We start from the raw sequence: 9,307 nt of genomic DNA, 5'->3' as shown, positions 1-9,307 counted from the left end.
GGACACTTTGTGACATAAATTGTCTGCATTCTGAGACATGAGTAATGTTAGAGTTGGCGAGAAGAGCAAGGGGACACCTCGTGACGCTTATTGAAATCCGCGGGCATCTAATTAGGGTCAAACCTGAACATATCTCGGGTTCCTGAGAAATGTATCTATCTTGACTTCAGGGTGAACTATTTACACAATCACGAGGTTGAGCGGCCATTTAATTGAAAATCTAAACAGCTATGAGATACAAAAACAGACTTGCGAATTATCGCATATCACAATGCTGACAAGCACAAAAGCAGAAGAAATGGTTAATTAATTATGAAGTCACGTTAATTAATTATGAAGTCTACCCTAAGGCGCAATCTGCTTATCGTGAACATCACAGTACAGAAACTGCCCTGTTGCGAGTCAAAAACGATATCCTACTCAACATGAACCAGCAGCGTGTCACATTACTCGTGCTTCTGGACCTTAGCGCAGCATTCGACACTGTCGATCACACCTGGAACTGGATGCTCCAAGACAGATTAAAGCCAAACTATGACAAGACCGAGTTTATTGTAATTGGCACCAGACAACAACTTGCCAAAGTCAACGTAGATTCCGTACAGGTTGGAGAGAGCATAGTTACAGCAGCCAGCAAAGTAAGAAATTTAGGCTGCTGGTTCGATGACCAACTCAAGATGGACACGCACATTAATAACATCTGTAGATCTGCATTTTTTCATCTCTACAACATTAGGACAATAAGAAAATATCTTAGCTCTGACTGCGCACAGACTTTAGTGAATGCGTTTGTTACCAGTCGATTAGATTTCTGCAACAGCCTGCTCTATGGGTTGAAAGGTAACCAACTACAAAAACTTCAGCGTGTCCAGAACGCGGCCGCCCGTGTCATCTGCAACATCAGCCGCTATGAGCATATTTCACCTTCGTTATACAATCTCCACTGGCTGCCTGTTAGCTACCGAATCCAGTTTAACATATTACTGCTTGTATATAAAACTCTTAATGGCCTTGCACCCCTGTACCTCTCAGAACTTATAGAACTGAAAAAGCCTGGGAGATACAACCTGAGAACCAACTCGGACACACTCTTATTGAAGTATCCTGCGTTCAAGAGTCTTACCACTCTTGGTGACCGCTCATTTACATGTGCGGCACCAAAACTCTGGAACAGTCTTCCCAAGGCAATACGATGTGCCAACAATGTAAACATTTTTAAGAGCCTCCTGAAAACGCATCTTTTCCGCGATGCATTCAGCTGCTACGAGAAACAGTAACTATACGACTCATTCTTAATTACATATAGATCGATTATCCTTTGTAAATAGGTTTTGTAAATAAGTTTAATGAGCTTTATATATTATAACAATTTGTAATTAAGGTATATTAAGTTTCTCTCTATATTGTAATTTTTCTTTGGATATTGTAATGCGCCTGTGAGCATCTCTCAATGTAACAGGCGCACTATAAGTAATAAATTATTATTATTATTATTAGATGTCATTTCATGACATTCAAAATTCGCAAAAAGCGTGACGTTCATGTAAAGAATCTTCGCACTAGCAAGTCGTAGCAATAAATTGGATTAACCAGGTAGTTAAAGAAACATTTATGCGTACGGACCGAGTGCATCGAGGTCCGTTTGCCATGACCGAAAGGCAAAAATTACTCCCTTTGTCGACTGCGCATGCTTCAAAACCCTCCAGAGGTCGTTCTCCTTAGCTGACGAACAAACTCTCAGCCTCCACTAAACGGGAGGAGGTGATTTATCCATGTGTATTTATGAAATTTGTCCTAGCGACACAAATTTTTTGATTTTTTGAAAGGCAAGGAAACATTTTTTTCGAATTCTGAATCTGGATATGCAGTTCAACAGAAAACTGGAAAGGACTGGAAAAGCATTCTGTTAATTCATGACGTGATTTTTGTCTCCCAAGAAAAGCCATGTGGTAAAGTGGCGTTTTGATCCGGAAGAAAAATATTATTTCGGTAGCTCGTCGAAAACCCGGCAAAGAGGTTAAATTTCTCAACACATGCGTTTCCGGGAATAATAGAAAGACATTAGAGAGATTTAACATTTCGTTTACGGCAAACGGCAAACGTAAGACTAAAATATGAGTTTTGCCAAAAATGGAAGACACTTGTTTGATATAAACTCGCTTCTTGCTTGGAAGTGAAAGATACAGAAGTCCATAATCCAGTAGTTTCGATCTGCGATAGAGGGCGGCGAATCAGTTTTCGGTTTTGTTTATTTACAGGACGGCTACTGCTAGATTTTTGAGGGACAAAAAAAATTGGCGGTATTTTGTTTCTTGCACTATCCATGATTTTGCATTAAGCATGGGCAATCCCTTTTGCGGTTACTTAATGCGGACTAATCAGAGGTGTTGTGGTCATCAATATCAATCTGACTGGCCATGAGTTGGCGGGACCCGTATTCTGAAACTAGCCAAGGCCAAATGACCAAATGAGAGAGAGCAACACTTCTGGGTTATGGACTTTTGACAGATATCAAGTAACGTCTCAAAAGACAGACACGAATTAGGAGAAGAGAATTTTCATCCTTCCATGACAGTTATTGTATATCTTTGAAGTAATCAGGCGCACGGGAAGGAAATTAGTTGAAGTCAAGCGGAAGGTTCAACTGCCACAAAGATTGCTGTGAAATGACGTGAAACCAGTTGCTTGGAAATGTTTCATAGACATTTCAAATTCATTTTAGCGGGCCGTACTGTAGAATATGGCCCGCTAATTTAACCAACCCCAGCGGGCGTACTATCTGAGAGATATATTAAATTACCCTTATCAACCAAATTTAATCGCACTAAGTTTTCGTTTTGTTATTCACGATTCGATTGAAACACGGAACGGTTTTCTTCTTTCTCAACAGGCGACTTTTCCATGTCTGCACATTTTTCTTGTTCTTCTTTAACATCTTTCTTGGATTGTTTTCCTGCCTCAAACGTGTCATCATTGGTGCTGTTACTGGTATCATTTTCCTAGGGCGCTCACAGAAAAGCGTATTATCACGTGACTTTGAGCTTCAAGACCCAGGTTTGACGAGCAATCTTCGTTTTTGATTAGTAGATTAGTTGCGTTAGGAGCTTATGTCTAGGAGCGAACAGCTAAGTACTGTTGTATAAGAAGGAAACGTTTGCCTGGAGAATATTAGGCTTTAATCACCAAATCTCTTACTAACACAAACATGGCGGCAAAACTTCAAACACGAGGATTGCAGGCTCTTATAACAATGAAGTCAACTCAAACTACATATACAATGCACTGAATTATAACTTAACGTGACACGTCACACAACTCTCGCAACGTTCAAAACAACTGTTTAGTTCTAGCTTTTGCCCACAAGCATTATCATTTGCACCACATTCACCCTGTCCTTAAAGAATGAGTCTAACTACAGGTCGGCAAACTCGTTGGGAGCGACGAACGGGTGCAGGTTCAACATCCTGGACAGGTGTAAGTTCCGCATTCTGTACAGGTGCAAGCTCGGGTTGAGGTTCAGGCCCAGACGATGATTCTGCATCAGGAGTAACACCCACACATGGGTCAAGGGGCAAGTTCTCTGCTTCCTCTGGAATACGTCCTGGTGCTGACAGGCTCTCAACAATTTGTCCCTTCGGCGCAAGGTGCTTTGTAGCTACTGTCGTCTCCCTACCGTCAGGATAGCGTACATGAGCGTAGTGAGGGCTTGCTTGGAGTTGTTCCACCTCATCCACCAAAGGGTCCATCTTACTTGTGCGCACCTGACGTTTTATGTACACTGGCCCAGGTGTAGCTAGCCAGGTGGGGATGGAGGCGCCAGCAGACGATCGGCGTGAGAAACCAAAGAATCGCTCATGAGGAGTTTCATTGGTGGCAGTACACTAAAGGGAGCGGACAAAGTGGAGCACATCAGAGAGGACATCTTGCCAATTCTTAAGTGGAAGGTTCTTAGATTTCAAACTCATAGTAACTGCTTTCCATATCACGCCATTGCATCTCTCTGCTTGACCGTTTCCTTCTGGGTTGTAACTGGTAGTTCGACTCGAAGCCACCCCTTTCGAAGACAGGAATTCGTGTAACTCTCTACTCATAAATGAAGCTCCGCGGTCTGAGTGGACATAAGCTGGCATTCCAACAAGTGAAAAGAGCGATGTAAGGCACTTAACAACTGTGTTGGTAGACACATCAGGACACGGGAAAACAAATGGGAACCTGGAGTACTCATCAACAACCATGAGGAAGTACCTGTTTCCGTTATTCGTTGGAAGGGGGCCTTTGAAGTCGATATTGATCCTCTCGAATGGCTGAGTGGCTTTGATAAGGGGACCTTCTCTGCACGATGGAACTGAGGTCTGCATTCGGAACATACAGGGCACCGGCTTGTCATTTTCTTGATCTCATCGACGGAATAAGGTAGGTTCTTGGTTCTCACAAAGTGGTTTAGTCTGGTCACGCCTGGATGGCAAAGAGCCTCGTGAAGCTTGAAGAGGGAATCTTCAGTGGCCATGGCGCACATAGCCCTGGAAAATGTGTCAGCTGGAACGTTATCTCTACCAGGGCGATAGACTATATCAAAGCTGAAGCAGGAGAGTTCCAATCGCCAACGCAAGAATTTTTCGTTCTTTATCTTCCCTCTATGATGTTTGTCGAACATGTAGGCCACCGATCTCTGATCAGTTTTCAGGATGAAGTGTCTTCCAGAAAGAAAGTGTCTCCAATGCCTCACCGCTTCTATAATGGCCTGGGCTTCCTTCTCTATGGATGCATGCTTCAGTTCACTGCCTTGAAGAGTTCGGGAAAAGAAGGCAACAGGTTTTCCCCCCTGGTTGAGGGTGGCTGCTAGCGCCACCTCAGACGCATCGGTTTCCACCTCGAATGGAATGGTCTCATCGATAGCGGTGACAACAGAGTTTTCTATCGTCTTCTTGAGACTTTCAAATGCTTCAACAGCTGGCCGGGGCAAGCAATTGGCTTGATTCGATCCGAGAACCTTGGAATCCATTGTGAATAATAAGAGAATAATCCGAGACACCTGCTCATGGACTTAGAATTGTGTGGAATTGAGAGTTCGCGAAGGGGTCGTAGACGTTCAGGATCTGGACGTATGGTGCCCTCCTCGATGATGTATCCAAAGACAGGGAGACGCCGGGTTGAGAAAATACACTTGTCAGTGTTATAACAGAGGTTTCTGCATTTGGCAGCTTCCAGAAACCGTTTCAGGTTAGCGTCATGATCCTCTTGGTCCTTGCCACAAATGGTAACATTGTCAAGGTAGGGGAAGCTCGCCTCGAGGCCATTTTGATCTACAAACTTCATCATCTCTCTCTGAAAACAGGCTACTCCATTAGTGACCCCAAAGGGCAGGCGCGTGAACTGGTAGAGGTTACCTCGAGCTTCAAAGGCTGTGTAAGGCTTGTCTGCTTCCTTAAGTGGCACTTGATGATATGCACTTCGAAGATCAATGGTGCTGAACACTCTGTACTGGTCGATCTTATTGACCATGTCGCTTATTCTGGGTAGAGGAAAAGCGTCTAGAAGTGTGAATCGGTTGATTGTTTGTGAATAGTCGATCGCAAGCCTCTTCCTGTGATTTTCGTCCTTAGTTACAACGACCTGAGCACGCCATGGTGAAAGGCTTGGCTCTATGATGCCTTCTTTGAGTAATCTTTTTACTTCCTCATCAATAAAGGCGGTGTCCTCTTGACTATATCTTCGAGACTTCGAAGCAATTGGATGGCAGTCTTCAGTCAGATTTGCAAACGGTTCAGGTGGATCTATATTCAGTTTACTAAAACCACAGATGGCCAAGGGTGGTTCAGAGCCCCCAGAATGGAAAGTGACACTCGAATGCTGGGATTGAAAATCAAGACCAAGGACTAGGTCAGCACGAAGTCCAGGCAAGACCGACAAGCTGTAATCTGCATATTCATGCCCTTGGTAGGAGAGATTAGCGGCACACGTTCCAGTGATACTGACTGTACTCGATACTGAGGTAGCCATGGATACTGAACTAGATGAAGGACGAACTGTAAGAGCTGCCTTCTCCACCAACCTTGGATGAATAAAACGTTCCGTGCTACCGCTATCAAAGAGGGCCTTGACTTCCAAACCTTCTATTGTAACAGTTCCTAGAGACTTTGAAAGGGATTCAGGAGCACCCACTGCAGCAAGTGTGGGAGACCAGGCTGCAGCTGAAAATTTGCTCTTACTGATGATCTTTCCACGGCAAAATTTCGCAAAATGGCCCCTTTTCTGACATTTTGAGCAAACTGCGTCCCGGGCAGGGCATCTTGAACGAGGATGGTTACTGTTCCCACAAAAGAAACAAGTGGAGGCATTTGATCCTATTGCAGCTAGTGTGCCAGAATCTATCTGCTCCTGATCCTCCATAGCGGCGAGCGGGACTGCTGCATTGACAGAAGAAGGAGGACTAGCGTAGGATTCGGAATTACACATAGCCAATTCCAGAGAACGAGCTTGATCAAACATAGTTTTCAGATCTAGCGTATTGTTCTCCAATAACCTCTGGCGGATGAAAGGTAACCGTAATCCAGTAATAAAAGCGTCCCGAATGCTCTCTTCGCGGTATTTAGAGGCGGTGACACTTTGAAAATTGCAATCCTTGCTGAGTGTTTTGAGAGATTGGAGGAATTCATCCAACGTTTCGTGAGGTTGTTGGCACCTCGTCGCAAGCATATGGCGGGCAAAGATCTCATTCCGAGGTTTCACAAAAAGCGCTTGTAATATTCCTACGGCTGCTTCGAACTCGGTGCACTCTTCGATGTGTTGAAAAATTGAGGGAGCGACAAAGTTCGCCAATACCGAGAGCTTATTGAGGCCAGTTTGTGGTAGCACAGACAAGAAGTTATCAAACGTTCGTTTCCAATGTATCCATTCTTTCGAAGCTTCGCCACTGTTAGGGTCCGTTTCCAAGCGCTCCGGCCGAAGTACTTTGTCCATTGAGTTGGTGATTAAATTGTTGTATAAGAAGGAAACGTTTGCCTGGAGAATATTAGGCTTTAATCACCAAATCTCTTACTAACACAAACATGGCGGCAAAACTGCAAACACGAGGATTGCAGGCTCTTATAACAATGAAGTCAACTCAAACTACATATACAATGCACTGAATTATAACTTAACGTGACACGTCGCACTCTCGCAACGTTCAAAACAACTGTTCAGTTCTAGCTTTTGCCCACAAGCATTATCATTTGCACCACAAGTACCATGAGTGCAACTATTGATGTTAACGGTGTAATGTGTCAGTGGAAAGGATGTCGATGTCCTGGTATACTACTTGCTTGACAACTGGAAAATTTGATGACTGAAATATCAGAGGTAAATATGTCCAGAAATGTTGGTAATGCACGCGGATTTCAATAAGCCTCAAGAAGTGTCCTCTTGCCGTTCACCCAAAGATCAACATTGCTCGTTTGCACTGAACTATTCACATGCATCATCTTGCTCCTTTGGGATTCAGCTCAGCTAAAGTTTACAAGTTTGATGTTCGAATTTGAGGCTTGGTGGTGAAATCGGCTTGTCAGACGTCATTACGCATAAGGGCTATAGCTACTACGAGAGGAAGGTGAACATTGAATCCTGTGTGTGCTTGATGAGGTTCTACACCTCATTTGCAATATCTAAGAGAGGTTGCTGAATTGTATTCCGAAATCATTACCTCCTGTGCGCACATGATAAATACCAACAATTTCAATAGCTAACGATGCTACAAGTTTTAACGCTTTAAAAAGATCTATTTTGCAGGCTTTAACGCGTACGTTGCATATTTGCTTTTGGAACACACCCATGCTAATCCAGTTCTGGTAACATTTTGCCAACTTCTGATCAAGACAACGATTGATAAGCAAAATCATAGTCCCTACGAAAGCATGGGTGAAATGAACCATGCTAAGCTTGACGAGGAAAGCGCAAGTATGTTATGATAGTTAAATTTTTGGATGGTAAAAGAACTAAATCATATGTAGCCGAAATTGGCGTTGCGCGAAATGAGCAAGTGGACAGATAACGAATGTTATTAAAGAGTGATTGAAGGAATACTTAAGCCTGTCCTCGGAAATTAATATGTCTCAAAATTAGAATTTAATGGGACAAAACTAAAAAACTCCCAGGACACTTTCTAAAATCTACCATTTTCTGTGTCCATCCCTCAGGCCAGGTGAAGGACTTTCGCGACAAAAACTGTGCTGTTGTGAGATAGTTCCAGTGCATTACGCACGCGACCTTTGCTAACGTGGACTTAAAACTTTCAATCATATCGTAGACGACAAAAATAACATTACTTTAATTGAAATCGAGCCTACCACCGAGCAGGTATTCATAATGAGATCTGGGCCGTGCCCAAGGATATGCCGATTCTATTTTCACGTTTTTTTAAAGATAAAGTCCTATGTTTTATATTTTTAAAGTTATTATTGTAATGAAAATTTTGTTGTCCTACTCCAAGATCCCTCTTTCTCTTTTTATTTCCAGACGTAATGAACACCTTTCGTATGAAATCTTTTCAAGATCGGCAATCAAGAAAAATTCGTAATCGATGGCACTTGTGTCTCACACTTCACAACAACCCGTCACTTAAAGTGGACCGACGTCCAGAATTATTCGTCGAGCGATCGCCACTTGCTGCCTTTGGAATCATGGTACAGAGGGGTGTTATGAATTTTAGCAACGCTTCCGTGGAGGAAAGACCCGAAAGCGGGGCCAAAGATTTGCATCTTTAATTGGAGCGCTGGAAAAAAGTTCCTCTTTAGATGTAAAAGAGACTTGGCAACTCTCTGACAACTGGCGATGAGTACAGGAAATCGATGAACGCTCGAGTGCATTTCGTGATTTGTGGGCGCGAGTGATGTTTTGAAAGTTCTCAAAATTACGGCTCGTACAATTTGGGAACTTTTTTAAACATCACGAATTACAATAAATCACTAAATGTACGATTAGGTTGGCACGAGTTTTTTAGTTATTATACGCTCAAAAAATTTACTCCGTGGCTGTGTTTCCATAGCAACCTCCGTAATGCTCTCTACAATCTCTGTTGTACTCTATACACTAGTATGTAATAATTAACATCTATTGACCGAAGTGGAGGTGGCTAGTGATGGATATTTACCGAGCCGGGAAGCGGCAGGGTAAATATCCACCACTAGCCACCGTTACTGAGGTGAGTAGTTGTTTAAGTATATACTAAAACAATGAGATAATATAGCACAAAAAGATGATTTTGACTCATTTATTTCTGCAAAGATTACAACATTTTCGGGCGCATATACCGCGTGAATTGCTCGGAGGT

General features: G+C 43.0%; 1 protein-coding gene across 1 annotated transcript; it reads left to right on the top strand.

Moving 5' to 3' along the window:
* The first annotated feature begins 425 nt into the window (after window positions 1-425).
* Window positions 426-1,277, top strand: LOC137991252 (uncharacterized). The gene has a single exon (XM_068836366.1). The coding sequence runs from the start codon at window positions 426-428 to the stop codon at window positions 1,275-1,277; it is 852 nt and encodes a 283-aa protein (XP_068692467.1).
* Window positions 1,278-9,307: the final 8,030 nt, after the last annotated feature.

This window comes from Montipora foliosa, chromosome 2 (genome assembly GCF_036669935.1).
Source record: "Montipora foliosa isolate CH-2021 chromosome 2, ASM3666993v2, whole genome shotgun sequence".
Lineage (NCBI taxonomy): Eukaryota > Metazoa > Cnidaria > Anthozoa > Scleractinia > Acroporidae > Montipora > Montipora foliosa.
This window is presented reverse-complemented; position numbering and strand designations above follow the sequence as displayed.

Excerpts from the sequence above, each read along its gene's own strand:
- LOC137991252 (XM_068836366.1), top strand. The coding sequence starts at position 426 with ATGAACCAGCAGCGTGTCACATTACTCGTGCTTCTGGACCTTAGCGCA.